The sequence below is a fragment of the Oncorhynchus clarkii genome, chromosome 13 (genome assembly GCF_045791955.1).
Source record: "Oncorhynchus clarkii lewisi isolate Uvic-CL-2024 chromosome 13, UVic_Ocla_1.0, whole genome shotgun sequence".
NCBI classification, from domain to species: domain Eukaryota; kingdom Metazoa; phylum Chordata; class Actinopteri; order Salmoniformes; family Salmonidae; genus Oncorhynchus; species Oncorhynchus clarkii.
In genome coordinates, this window is record NC_092159.1 from 34,687,659 (window position 1) to 34,702,863 (window position 15,205).

Consider the following 15,205-nt stretch of genomic DNA (forward strand, 5'->3'; position numbering starts at 1 on the left):
AACCACTTCAGACAGCCATAGACTTAACTAGAACACCCCAATAAGCTACAATCCCAATACCAACACACCACATACAAAAACCCATGCCACACCCTGGCCTGACCAAATAAATGAAGATAAACACAAAAGGGAGAGAGAGCAGGGCTCGCTTACTTAGTGTAGATTTGTTTGAGTCATGTTGCGTTTCCCTGGTTGATATGACAATGGCTATACTGCCTATTTAAATTGAGGTTCCCTGTATGGTTCAAATGGTAGAAAACACTTTAAGTGAATATGAATTCATTAGCACCCCACTCATCTCCTTTAATTAAATGTGTTTTTTCACCTGCACTGATTGTAGTTCTGAAATCCCTGACTTGACCAATGTGGATAATACTAGTAGATGGGGTGCGAGGATTGTTTTGCCTATTCTTACTAATATGTTCTCCTTCCTCAAATCTCTGGTAGAATGCATTGGACGATGCCCGTGCCTTGATTTTGACATCACCGCGGGCAAAGGAAAGACTTGGTGGAACTTCAGGAAGACATGCTTCCTCATTGTGGAGCACAACTACTTTGAGACCTTCATCATCTTCATGATCCTGATGAGCAGCGGCGCTTTGGTGAGATCTTGTGATGCCTTCTTTCAGTGCAACGCAAATAACCGACATACGGTATTTTGAAACAGCTGTCCATAATCTTTTGCTCCACAGGCTTTTGAAGACATATACATTGAGCAGCGCAGGACCATAAAAATCATCCTGGAATATGCTGATCAAGTCTTCACCTACGTGTTCATTATTGAGATGCTCCTGAAGTGGGTGGCTTACGGATTCCAGGCCTACTTCACAAACGCATGGTGCTGGCTGGACTTCCTCATTGTGGATGTAAGTCAAAGTATTAACCACAGCCCATCTGTGTAGTGCATCCTCGTCATAATAAGCTATATTTTATTTGATCAACATTTATATGTCATATTTAATCAATATAAATGAGCAATATTTCAGTTCATTTGAGAAAGCTTATCTTCACATGTTGTTGTCACGTCCCAAATCTCCTAGGTGTCTTTGATTAGCTTAACGGCTAACATCCTGGGCTATGCTGAACTTGGACCAATCAAATCTCTTCGAACTTTAAGGGCCTTGCGGCCCCTCCGCGCCCTGTCCAGATTTGAGGGAATGAGGGTGAGTGAGTAGTCTTTCATAAGTCGAGAAAACTGAAACAAGAGAGCTGGTGTATTTGACGAGTCCCAAACATGTAAATCTGTGGCCCTAGAAATGAAATCCATTTGCTGATACATTATCGAGAATGGATCAACAATCCAAAGAGTATTTCACTCCAATGGGTCTCATCCGTTCAACATGAATCCCTTTTCACATACTGTACAAGCTCTTCTTTTACTAGGGATTTGACTTGTAGGTTTCCTCAAATGTGTAGGTTTTCTAAAATGAACCCTAACCCTTTCCACAGGTGGTGGTGAATGCTCTGGTAGGGGCTATTCCTTCCATCTTCAACGTGCTTTTAGTGTGCCTCATCTTCTGGCTCATCTTCAGCATCATGGGTGTAAACATGTTTGCTGGGAAGTACTACTACTGCTTCAACACCACGTCTGAGGAGAGGTTCTCTGCTGACGTTGTGAATAACAAGACCGAATGCTATCAACTAATGGAGGGTAATGATGACGTGCGCTGGATGAATGCAAAGGTCAACTATGACAACGTGGCCATGGGCTACCTCTCCCTCCTGCAAATAGTGAGTTTCAAAACAGGTTGCTACCGTTCTATAGTTGAAGTTGTTTAAAGTGGTAATACAGGTGTTGGCCTGTGTTGCATGTACAGTGAGGGAAAAAAGTATTTGATCCCCTGCTGATTTTGTACATTTGCCCACTGACAAATAAATGATCAGTCTATAATTTTAATGGTAGGTTTATTTGAACAGTGAGAGACAGAATAACAACAACAAAAATCCTGAAAAACGCATGTCAAAATTTGTATAAATTGATTTGCATTTTAATGAGGGAAATAAGTATTTGACCCCCTCTCAATCAGAAAGATTTCTGGCTCCTAGGTGTCTTTTATACAGGTAACGAGCTGAGATTAGGAGCACACTCTTAAAGGGAGTGCTCCTAATCTCAATTTGTTACCTGTATAAAATACACCTGATTACAGAAGCAATCAGTCAATCAGATTCCAAACTCTCCACCATGGCCAAGACCAAAGAGCTCTCCAAGGATGTCAGGGACAAGATTGTAGACCTACACAAGGCTGGAATGGGCTACAAGACCATCGTCAAGCAGCTTGGTGAGAAGGTGACAACAGTTGGTGCGATTATTCGCAAATGGAAGAAACACAAAATAACTGTCAATCTCCCTCGGCCTGGGGCTCCATGCAAGATCTCACCTTGTGGAGTTGCAATGATCATGAGAACGGTGAGGAATCAGCCCAGAAATACTCAGGAGGATCTTGTCAATGATCTCAAGGCAGCTGTCACGTCTTCTAGGAGTAGTGGGTTGGAGTCAGGCGCAGAGAGCGTATTTTATTCCGGTACAAACGGTCACGCCAAAACACTATGCGCATAAAACTGACCGGCCCAAACACAGGACCCCAACAGTCCGGAGAAAATAAAATACAAATACACATCCACAAACTAACAGAGGAACAATCCCGCACAAACATAGGCGGGCGGGCCTAACAGGCTTAAATAGACATAAATCAAGAAACAAAATAAGAGACAGGTGCAACCAATAAGACCGAACGAACAGAAAAGGAAAAAGGGATCGGTGGTGGCCTCCCGAACAGGCAGGGGAGCCACCTTCAGTCGTGACAGTACCCCCCCCCCCCCCCCCCCCCCCCCAACGCGCAGCTCCCGCAGCGCGCCGCCACCGGCCTCGAGGGGGACCCGGGGGGCGAGGCGCAGGGCGATCCGGGTGGAGGCGGTGTCCAGAGGGGGCGGAGGGACCTCCGGCACCTCACCTTCCTGCAGGGGACCAGCCACCACCGGCCTGAGGAGAGACACATGAAACGAGAGGTTAATACGATAGTAAGGAGGAAGCTGTAACCTATAACACACCTCGTTTATCCTCCTCAGGACTTTACATGGCCCCACACACTGTGGCCCCAGCATCCGGCAGGGCAGGCGGAGGGGCAGGTTTCGGGTCGAGAGCCAGACCCGGTCCCCCGGTGCGAACACGGGGGCCTCACTGCGGTGCTGGTCAGCGCTCCTCTTCTGCCTTCCACTAGCTTGTTTTAATGATTCCTGGACGGCTCTCCAGGTGTCCTTCAAGCACTGCACGCATTCCTCCACCGCAGGAGCCTCGGTCTGACTCTGATGCCACACGCACTGGAACGGTGACATGTTAGTAGAGGAGTGGCGGAGGGAATTCTGAGCCACCTCCGCCCATGGGACGTACCGCGCCCATTCACCAGGCCGGTCCTGGCAATACGACCGCAGAAACCTACCAACATCCTGGTTCACTCTCTCCACCTGCCCATTACTCTCGGGGTGGAAACCCGATGTCAGGCAGCCCGAGACCCCTAGCCATTCCATGAACACCCTCCAAACTCTGGACGTGAACTGGGGACACCGATCAGAAACGATGTCCTCAGGCACCCCGTAGTGCTGTAAGACATGGGTAAACAGGGCCTCCGCAGTCTGTAGGGCCGTAGGGAGACCGGGCAATGGGATGAGACGGCAGAAAACCGATCCACAACAACCAGGACCGTGGTGTTTCCCTGAGACGGGTGAAGGTCGGTGAGAAAATCCACCGACAAATGCGACCACGGCCGTTGTGGAATGGGGAAGGGCTGTAACTTCCCTCTAGGCAGGTGTCGAGGAGCCTTGCTCTGAGCGCACACCGAGCAGGAGGAGACATCAAACCTCACGTCCTTGACCAAAGTGGGCCACCAGTACCTCCCCCTAAGACTCCGCACTGTCCTCTCGATACCAGGATGACCCAAAGAGGGTAGTGTATGGGCCCATCGAATCAACCGATCACGGACACCAAGCGGCACGTACTGAACACCTGCTGGACACTGAGGAGGTGCAGGTTCCAACCGTAACGCCCGCTCGATCTCCGCGTTTAACGATTTTCCTCCTCTTCTGACGAGGATCGGACCAATGCGCAGCGTGGTAAGTGCTCATTTTATTTATTAGGAACAGAAACACAAAAAAAACCAAACAGTCCTGTAAGGTGTAGCAACACAAAACAGAAAACAACTACCCACCAAACCCATGTGGGCAAGAGCTACCTAAGTATGGTTCTCAATCAGAGACAACGACAGACGTCCCTGATTGAGAACTATACACGGCCAAAAACAAAGAAATACAAAACCATAGAAAAAAGAACATAGAACGCCCACCCTAGTCACACCCTGGCCTAACCAAAAAAAGAGAATAAAAAGCCTCTCTATGGCCAGGGTGTGACACCGCGTCCACCTCCCATACCACCGGTGCTACCAGACATGAAGCTGGGAGGATGGGAGTCAGATCGAAGGGCTGCTCCTCGGTCTCATATAGGCGGGACAGCGCGTCGGCCTTCGTATTGAGGGAGCCTGGTCGATAGGAAATCGTAAAACGCCAAAGAGGGGTCCGGATGAGACAGCACGGGAGCGTCAGTGAACAGCTCCTTCAGGCGACTGAAAGCTCTGCCCGCCTGGATAAACCTCCGGTAGTAATTGGCAAACCCTAAAAACCGCTGCACCTCCTTTACCGTGGTCGGAGTCGGCCAATTACGCATGGGTGTAACGCGGTCACACTCCACCACAACCCCAGAGGTGGAAATGTGATAACCCAGGAAGGAAACGGCTTGTTTGGAGAACATACATTTCTCAACCTTGACGTACAGGTCATGCTCCAGCAGTCGCCCCAGTACCCTATGCACCAAAGACCCGTGCGCAGCGCGTGTGGCAGTGTAGATCAGTATATACACTACCACACCCTGCCTGTGCAGGTCTCTGAGAATCTCGTCTAAGAAAGATTGGAAAACGGCTGGAGCATTCTTCAACCCATACGGCATGACAAGGTACTCATAATGGCCAGATGTGGTACTAAACGCAGTCTTCCACTCATCTCCCTCCCGGATACGCACCAAATTAATACGCACTCCTAAGGTCCAGTTTTGCGAAGAAACGAGCCTCGTGAAATGATTCCACCGCCGTGGCGATGAGAGGTAGCGGGAAACTAAACCCCACTGTGATGGAATTTAGACCTCTATAATCAATGCACGGACGCAGACCTCCCTCCTTTTTCTTCACAAAAAAGAAGCTCGAGGAGACGGGTGACGTGGAGGGCCGAATGTACCCCTGTCTCAGAGCTTGTCTCAGTGGCTATGTCTCCATAGCCACTGTCTCCTCCTGGGACAACGGGTACACGTGACTCCTGGGAAGTGCAGCGTTTACCAGGAGGTTTATCTCGCAATCCCCTCGTTGATGAGGTGGTAATTGGGTTGTCCTCTTCTTACAGAAGGTGATAGCCAAATCGGCATATTCAGAGGTAATGTGCACAATGGAAACCTGGTCTGGACTCTCCACCGTCGTCGCACCGATGGAAACTCCTATGCACCTGCCTGAACACTCCTCTGACCACCCTCGGAGAGCCAATGAAATCTCAGGATTGTGATTAGCCAGCCAGGAAATTCATGAAATCTCAGGATTGTGATTAGCCAGCCAGGGAATCCCCAGCACCACTGGAAACGCAAGTGAATCAATAAGGAAGAGACTAATAAGCTCCTTATGACCCCCCTGCGTTACCATGTCCAGTGGAACCGTGGCCTCCCTGACCAGCCCTGACCCTAATGGTCAACTATCTAAGGAGTGCACGGGGAAAGGTTGGTCTAACGACACCAGGGGAATCCCTATTCTTAACGCGAGCCATAAAGTTCCCAGCTGCGCCTGAATCGACTAGCGCCTTATGCTGTAGAGAGGGAGAAAACTCAGAAAAATAAATTAGTAAGAACATATGACCAACAGGGAGCTCTGGGTGAGTCTGGTGCTGACTCACCTGGGGTGAACGAGGAGTGCTCTGCCTACCATCCCGATTCCCAGACGAGCTCCTCCAGCACCGATCGGCAGTGTGTCCTCTCCGACCACACCTGGTGCAGGAGGAGCCTCCTCCTCAGGTCCCCCTCGATGCGGCCCCCACTAACTCCATGGGGATTGGAGCGGGAGGGCCTGGATGTGGAACCAACAGGGCCCGTTCTGGATGCCCGCGGGCAGCCAGCAGGTTGTCCAGTCGGATGGACATGTCAATACGTTCGTCGAAGGAGAGGGTGGTGTCCCAACAAGCTAGCTCCTTGCGGACGTCCTCCCTGAGGCTACAGCGATAGTTGTCCATCAGGGCCCTGTCGTTCCACCCCGCCCCGGCGGCCAAAGTCCGGAACTCCAGCGCAAAGTCCTGTGCGCTCCTCGTCTCCTGTCGCAGGTGAAACAGCCGTTCACCCGCCGCTCGGCCCTCCGTGGGTGGTCGAACGCAGCCTGGAACCGGTGGGTGAACTCTGGGCCATTCCACACTGCGTTGGCCCACTCCAGGGCTCGACCCGTCAGAGGAGACGAGGACGCTCACGCTCTCCTCCCCCGAGGGAGTCGGACAAACGGTAGCCAGGTACAGCTCCAGCTGTATTAGGAACCCCTGGCACCCAGCCGCCGTTCCATCGTAGTCCCTGGGGAGCGCCAGACGCAGGGCACCGGATCCGGACGCCGGAGGAGGGGTAGGTGGTGCTGGCGGAAGCGGAGCTGGGGGTAGGGTAGGGAGGCCACTCCTCTCCCATCGGTCCATCCTCTCCATCATCTGGTCCATTGGCGACCCAATACGGTGGAGAATGGCCGTATGATGGAGGACTCACTCCTCCATAGATGGGAGAGGAGGTGCAGCTGCTCCTGCTGACTCCATTTCAACTGTGTGGGATTCTATCACGTCTTCTAGGAGTAGTGGGTTGGAGTCAGGCGCAGAGAGCAGAGGGTTCGAACAATCATATTTTATTCCGGTACAAACGGTCACGCCAAAACACTAGGCGCATAAACTGACCGGCCCAAACAGTCCGGAGAAAATAAATGACAAAATGCACATCCACAAACTAACAGAGGAACAATCCCGCACAAACATAGGTGGGCCTAACAGGCTTAAATAGACATAAATCAAGAAACAAAATAAGAGACAGGTGCAACCAATAAGACCAAACGAACAGAAAGGGAAAAGGGGATCGGTCGCGGCTAATTGAGCTCTTTGGCATCAAATCAACTCGCCGTGTTTGGAGGAGGAGGAATGCTGCCTATGACCCCAAGAACACCATCCCCACCATCAAACATGGAGGTGGAAACATTATGCTTTGGGGGTGTTTTTCTGCTAAGGGGACAGGACAACTTCACCGCATCAAAGGGACGATGGACGGGGCCATGTGCCGTCAGATCTTGGGTGAGAACCTCCTTCCCTCAGCCAGGGCATTGAAAATGGGTTGTGGATGGGTATTTCAGCATGACAATGACCCAAAACACACGGCAACAAAGGAGTGGCTCAAGAAGAAGCACATTAAGGTCCTGGAGTGACCTAGCCAGTCTCCAGACCTTAATCCCATAGAAAATCTGTGGAGGGAGCTGAAGGTTTCAGCTGCCAAACATCAGCCTCGAAACCTTAATGACTTGGAGAAGATCTGCAAAGAGGAGTGGGACAAAATCCCTCCTGAGATGTGTGCAAACCTGGTGGCCAACTACAAGAAATGTCTGACCTCTATGATTGCCAACAAGGGTTTTGCCACCAAGACTAAGTCATGTTTTGCAGAGGGGTCAAATACTTATTTCCCTCATTAAAATGCAAATGAATTTATAACATTTTTGACATGCGTTTTTTCTGGATTTTTTTGTTGTTATTCTGTCTCTCACTGTTCAAATAAACCTACCATTACAATTATAGACGGATCATTTCTTTGTCAGTGGGCAAACGTACAAAATCAGCCGGGGATCAAATACTTTTTTCCCTCACTGTACATACAGTAACCTACTGTTTCTCAGTGGTGGAAAACGTACCCAATTCTCATACTTGAGTAAAAGTATAGATGCCTTAATAGAATGTTACTCAAGTAAAAGCTGCTGTCACCCAGTAAAATACTACTTGAGTAAAAGTCTAAAAGTATTTGGTTCTAAATATACTTAAGTATCAAAAGTCAAAGTATAAATAATTTCAAATTCCTTATATTAAGCAAAGCAGACTGCACCATTTTCTTGTTTTTAAAATGTACGGATAGCCAGGGCACACTCTAACACTCAGACATCATTTATAAAAGATGCATTTGTGTTTAGTGAGTCCGCCAGATCAGAGGCGGTAGGGATGACCAGGGATGTTCTCTTGATAAGTGCACTAATTGAACCGTTGTCCTGTCCTGCTAAGTATTCAAAATGTAACGAGTACTTTTGGGTGTCATGGAAAATGTATGTAAAAAAAAAGTACATACTTTTTTATAGGAATGTAGTGAAGTAGAAGTAAAAGTTGTCAAAAATATAAATAGTAAAGTAGAGTACAGATACCCCAAAAAATGACTTAAGTAGTACTTTCAAGTATTTTTTACTAAAGTACTTTACACCACTGCGGTTTCTTACAGCATACATTTTTTTCCCATGTCAAGGCAACGTTTAAAGGATGGATGGATATAATGTATGGCGCTGTGGATTCACGTTTTGTAAGACACTTCCTTCTTAATCCTGTAATAATAATTATACACTTTGAAAGGAGTATGAAAACCAACTAATTTCTTATGATTGTATATTCTCTGTTCCAACAAGGTGGAAGACCAGCCCATATATGAGGATAATGTTTACATGTACATCTACTTTGTCATATTCATCATCTTTGGATCCTTCTTCACCCTGAATCTCTTCATTGGTGTCATTATCGACAACTTCAACCAACAAAAAAAGAAGATAAGTAGCTGTCCTACAGCCTAATATCACTAAATACCAAACGCAGCATGAAATACATCTCTAAAACACATTACCACAACAATACGATGCATGTATAAATCACTAATATTTTAGGTCAATGACATGCACATGAAAATAACTGTATGTCTCTATACTTTGGAGGGAAAGACATTTTCATGACAGAGGAACAGAAGAAATACTACAATGCCATGAAAAAGCTTGGTTCCAAGAAGCCACAGAAACCCATTCCTAGACCCCAGGTAAGCACCTGCTTGGGCTACTGGCTTAATTGCCATTTCATTGACAGTATTCTTAGTTCAAATACAAGTGTATCATCACCAATGTTGAAGAGGAGAACATTCAGCTAAATACAGTGAGAAGGTATTGCCCAGACGTTATCACTATCTGCTCTTGTCCGCTTCTGTTCCTCCCCCATGACAATATCTTTCCTTCCAAAGTATAGAGACATACTGTTATTTTCATGTGCATGTCATTGACCTAACATACCCCTAATTCAGTCTGTTTTACCCTCTCCTTCTCTTGGTCTCTATTGATTGGCGGTTGAAGAACAAATTCGCAGGCCTTATTTTCGACCTGATCACCCAACAATTCTTCGACATCTTCATCATGGTGCTGATCTGCCTCAACATGGTAACGATGATGGTGGAGACGGACGGCCAGAGCAAGGAGAAGGAGGATATACTCTTCCTCATCAACCTGGTGTTTATCATCGTCTTCACCACAGAGTGTATCCTCAAGTTGATCGGACTGCGACAATATTTTTTTTCCGTCGGATGGAATATTTTTGATTTTGTCGTCGTCATTCTCTCCATCGTTGGTAAATATTGAAGAAATGATTGTATTCATCAGTAATGTAGCTACAGAATTCTTTCTTTTTTCTGAAACAAAACATGATTGAAGAACATAGTAATTACAATGAAAACTAAAATGTTATTTCCTTTCCATTCCAGGTTTACTGCTGGCGGACCTCATAGAGAAGTATTTTGTCTCACCTACCCTTTTCCGTGTCATAAGACTGGCCAGGATTGGTCGAGTTCTGAGACTCATCCGAGGAGCTAAAGGCATCCGGACGCTGTTGTTTGCCCTGATGATGTCACTTCCTGCTCTCTTCAACATTGGGCTCCTGCTCTTCCTTATCATGTTTATCTTCTCCATTTTCGGAATGTCCAACTTTGCGTATGTCAAGAAGGAGGCCGGAATAGACGATATGTTCAATTTTGAAACTTTTGGCAACAGTATAATTTGTCTGTTCATGATCACAACCTCAGCCGGTTGGGATGGTCTCCTCTCACCCATTCTAAATAGTAGAGCTCCGGACTGTGACCCGGACGTGGAAAATCCCGGCACAGATGTAAGAGGCAACTGCGGCAGCCCTGGTTTGGGAATTTGTTTTTTCTGCAGCTACATCATCATGTGTTTCCTTGTTGTGGTCAACATGTACATTGCCATTATCCTCGAGAACTTCAATGTGGCCACAGAGGAGAGTGGCGACCCTCTGTGTGAGGAAGACTTCGAGATGTTCTACGAGACCTGGGAGAAGTTCGACCCTGACGCGTCACAATTCATCGCCTACGACATTTTGTCGGAGTTCTGTGACACGCTTAAAGACCCGCTTAGGATCCCCAAACCCAACGCAATCAAGCTGATCACCATGGACCTTCCCATTGTCCCTGGGGATAAGATCCACTGTCTGGACATCCTGCTGGCGCTAACCACAGAGGTGCTGGGAGAGTCAGCGGAGATGGATGCCATGAAAGAAAGCATGGAGGAGAAGTTCATGGCCAACAACCCCTCTAAAGTGTCATACGAGCCAATCACCACCACCCTGAGGCGAAAGCAGGAGGAGGTAGCAGCTGTTGTTATTCAGAGAGCCTATCGTAAGCATCTGCTGAGACGTTCATTGAAACTCGCTTCCTACAAGTACCGCGAGAAGAAAGCGTTAACCAAGGAGGACGAAGTGCCGCCAGAGACGGAGGGAATGATTGCCATCAGGATGAACAAACTGTATGGAAGCCAACAGTCACTCGGAGTGGATGAAACAGTTGTAGATATGGATTCTCATGAAAAACGGGAGAGCAAAGAACTGACAGAGACACAACCTCCTGTGGAGACTACTGAAGAGCCGCTGCCTGTGGAGCTTCAGAACGAGATCATCTTGCACTCTGCCCCCTTTGTCATCCCGGCCTCAATCCGTATCTCACAGCTAAAAGAGTCCGATGTTTGAATAGCTAGTGCAACCAATGGATAAACACTGCATCATCATGGTCTTCTGTCTTTGACGATGAGACTGCTTGTTCATCTCCAAAGTCCAACTTTGTTATGTTTGGCTTGGGTCAGAGACAGGGTTCTCGCTAACTAAGACTCTGAGGGACACATTGAGCCCAGCCCACTGAATCAAAGAGATGATGATAGAACGAATATAGCAGTCAATTTAATTGATGTTGATGATGATAACCTGGAATGTATTGACTGAGAAATCATAGCTATTGTTGGCAAGACAATCACCAAAGCCTGAGCTGAAGGTTTTGGGCCCATTTATGGATGTAAGCCCAGTTGTGGAAGCAGACCCCTTGTAATATACAGTTGAGATCAATTGAGAATGAAATAGCCTAAGGGATAGGTAGCAATGTGTAAGATAACAATAAGTCAATAAAACTCTGTCTCGCAAAAATATACCTTTCAGTCCCCTGAAAGTAATTTAATAAATATGTTCCTTTTTGTATTTGTATGCCTTTTTTTATTCAAGATGTATTCTTCCAATCAAATCTGCACTTTGCGGTGTTCAATTGTAACAAAAAAGGCAAACAATGTTCTCAGCTGTATCTTCAAAGTTGAAATATGACTCCAAAAACAGGATTCTCAAAATGTATTGTGGTTTTTTCATATGAAATTATGACTTTTGGTACCTCTGTCATTTTAACCGAAACTTTTATTTCTGCCCTATCATTTCCCAAATACCTGTACAAGAATGTCAAATAAAAATGTTAAATATATTTTTCAGTGAATACAATTGTATTATGAAAAGTTATTATTTGTTTGGTTTGACGTATTTGGCCAACACTTTTGTGTGTTAATTTTAAGGTATTAAAGCAAATACTCACACTGGGATGAACAGTATATACAAAGTATTTTATAATTTTTTTTTACCCAAAATATATTTAATAATAAATATGACCTGTGCCTTTAACATATTAAATGAGAAAACACTTTAATTGACGAAGGTTTAGAAAACAGATGAAGAAATAATTAGCATTTGCAATAATCAACTAATTCTGCTGAATAACACTTAATTTGTCAAATTTTTACAAGGTCATTTCTCTTTTATTGTCGAATTTCTTAATTTTCTGTATATTTCCTTTGATTTGATATTTAAGGTCATTTACTTTATTTTTTCTCATTGTAGTAACACAAGTAACCTAACACAAGTACTACTAACAGTGTTCGGTTTTTAATCTGCAATTATTTATGGTATTAAGCAGTATGATGATAGAAATGAATAATTACATATCTTCACAATAGGTGTACATGCTGAAAATGTACTGGTCTGTTTATTGGGCTTTGTAACACCAGAGTTGTTGTTTTGATTTTCACAAGGGGCACAACTGAGTCGCTCCGGATAAAATCTTCAGCTAAAATGACCATACAAGTCTTAACACAGAAATGTCTTAATCATGGGAATGCAGTAGGACAGCACCTTGCAACATCATTTGTACTATAGAATGAAGCCTTGTTAGGAATGCAGTTTATTCATTAAAAAGTGTCATGTTAACTACTTTTTAATGATACTTTAATATCAATCTCACCTAAATGTGTGTACAGTATCTTACACAATCTCTGTTTGGAGAGGCACATTTGACTATTGATACCAATACACTCCGATTAGCACAATCAAGCACACTGCGATTTCTTTGGAGACTTGTATGAGAAACACATGGATTAATTACACATGCATAGAACCAGCTTGAGTTAGTACTACAATTCCTAACTGCACCATCAAATGTGTGTCCGTTTGCATTTTGAAAACAGCGTGTGGAGGACAATTTAGATCACACATTCTATTTATTTCAGTGATCCAATAATTCTAACCAATTAGCACTTCATTACAAGGGGGTCTTGAGTTTGAGTTAAGGACACATACTAAGTTAGCAACTGCTTACATTTTGTACAAGCTCTTCGATGTTTTGTTAAGCCAAGTGTGCCTATATGTCAGTGCTACCTACAACAGCAGTTCATCCACAGGTGAGAGGGGTTGGCCTCTAAATCAGGTTCTATGCACAGTGTGAACATTCAAGCAGAGGACCTTGGAATTGTGAAATGTAAATGACATATATATCATGCACCATTGTTTACAAAAACTAATACTGTGTGAAAGAAATAGAGAAGGATGTCATATTGTATTTTTTTCTTCCTGAGGCTGAATGCGTGCTGTCAGCGTTGCCTGTAAATATTGTATGTTCAATGCTCAATTGTGAAGTTTTTTGTAGATTGTATTATCGACATAAAGAGCATTTAATTCATGTAATGATAAACTATAAATGGAAATACACAGCGGTACATATTGTGCTTTAAAGCTTTACTTTCTAACAATTCTAATACATTTCAAATAAAAAAAGAAATATGGGTTTGGGTGCTCTGCCAGTTGCATTGTATTTCTACAATATTTTGGGAGGGATCTTTATGATGTCTTTGTTCACAGGCACACTGTATCTGCCATCTGCTGGAGAGCTATGCATGTCACAACTTGACTGCCTGACATGAGTAGCTTTCAGTTATCTCACTTTTACGAGTCACAACATCTTTGTTCCCGGTTACGATCAGTAGCAATTTCCAGATGTGACGTTTTTCCTCTGGAGTACAAGAATATATGTAATCCCTTAGGCATTTGTGATTTTGTAGATTTTGTTCATTTCTCTATTTCCTGTGGGCAGTGCTTAACCAGCAGTCAGATATCTATTTAAACCTATAGTGTTAGGACTTAGTTCACAGTCCATAAATACTCTCTCACCTTATTATCGTGCCTCAAAGACATTGATTAGATAGTTCTCACAGCCATACCATAGCTTTATCTGTCATTGTAAAAGACTTACAGTATACAGGATGCACTAAATGTTGTAAAAATCCCTTATGCATATGATGAATGTATAACTCAACCCAAGAGAAACATAATTTATAATTAAACAGTGGTAGAACATTTAGTTGGTTTCCTGCCAACACTATCAATGCAGCATTACGTTTCAAAAACAAAATAGAACGCTGTGTTCCAAGTGCTGATCTCTGGTTGTGTTCACTTCACATGAAAAACATTAAGCTGTGCCTTCAGGACGTCTCACCCAGCAGGCATATGACTGCAGCAGCAGCAGTACTGTAACCAGAACCCGTTGGGTTTGGAGCAGTTGCCCTCCCCTCTTCCCCAGACACATGTACAAGTGCACAAACACACACACTCTCTCTTTTGGTCTCTCTCTCTCTCTAACCAGGCCCTTCCTTTAGGAGACTGGCGGGGGCAATGGGGCCTCTGGCTGGAAGTGTCTGCCGGACTATTCCTCTCCAAGTTCCAAGCATACAGCACAAGTCAGGGGTCATCGGTGCGTAACAACCTTAAGACAGCGAGGGTCTGTGTGTTCCACATGTCTCTCTTTAGTTTGCAAGACCAGGAGTGGGACCACGACTATAATGTTACACCCATTCACTCCTCACACTGACTGACCAATCCCTGGTACACATGCCGAGCTTGGCCCTATGACCGACCAGGAGGTCAAGGAGATTAGCTACAGATGTTATCTACATGCTTGTGATGACTGGAGGGAAGGGGCTTGGGTGTGGTGACCATAATGAGCAAAATAGAGGCTCACTCAAATTCTATCACATCACACCTGCCAGCTAATATAACTTACTAGTCTAACTATCTGGTAGTGTCATAAATGTGTACAAAAATGGTGCCATTATCATGTTATCATTTAATTTAAGTGCTCTATAACGGGTTAGAGAAAGCCATTTCAGTGTAACTTTTGTTTGTGTAGTCTATATGTTTTCACTTCACAGTCACTGAGCTGTGAGACTTTTCCTTACACTCACTTAGGACAAGGCTTAGTTTCAAGTTTTATTAGTGGTTTGTGCAGAATAAACATGGTATACACCATCCAACAAAATGCTTATGGCCAGGTTCCTTCTCGACAATGTAACAAGAATAAGAAATGACAAAAGACAAGAATACGAACATAAAGTAAATGGCTCAGTAGAATAAATATTTTAGCGTAAGTATAATACAGGAATGCACAATTTACAGTAGAATATTTACA

At 44.9% G+C, this 15,205-nt stretch overlaps 1 protein-coding gene across 4 annotated transcripts in view; it reads left to right on the forward strand.

Moving 5' to 3' along the window:
- LOC139364577 (sodium channel protein type 4 subunit alpha B-like) overlaps nucleotides 1-13,522 on the forward strand; it is a 64,376-nt gene extending 50,854 nt beyond the window's left edge. For all 4 annotated transcript variants that reach the window (XM_071101432.1, XM_071101430.1, XM_071101431.1 and 1 more), the window contains 9 exons: nucleotides 448-602; nucleotides 693-866; nucleotides 1,041-1,163; nucleotides 1,450-1,731; nucleotides 8,591-8,644; nucleotides 8,748-8,885; nucleotides 9,041-9,145; nucleotides 9,453-9,723; nucleotides 9,857-13,522. In XM_071101432.1, the coding sequence (XP_070957533.1) occupies nucleotides 448-602; nucleotides 693-866; nucleotides 1,041-1,163; nucleotides 1,450-1,731; nucleotides 8,591-8,644; nucleotides 8,748-8,885; nucleotides 9,041-9,145; nucleotides 9,453-9,723; nucleotides 9,857-11,130 (2,576 nt within the window). In that variant the 3' untranslated portion in view covers nucleotides 11,131-13,522. The remainder of the gene's footprint in view (nucleotides 1-447; nucleotides 603-692; nucleotides 867-1,040; nucleotides 1,164-1,449; nucleotides 1,732-8,590; nucleotides 8,645-8,747; nucleotides 8,886-9,040; nucleotides 9,146-9,452; nucleotides 9,724-9,856) is intronic.
- Nucleotides 13,523-15,205: the final 1,683 nt, after the last annotated feature.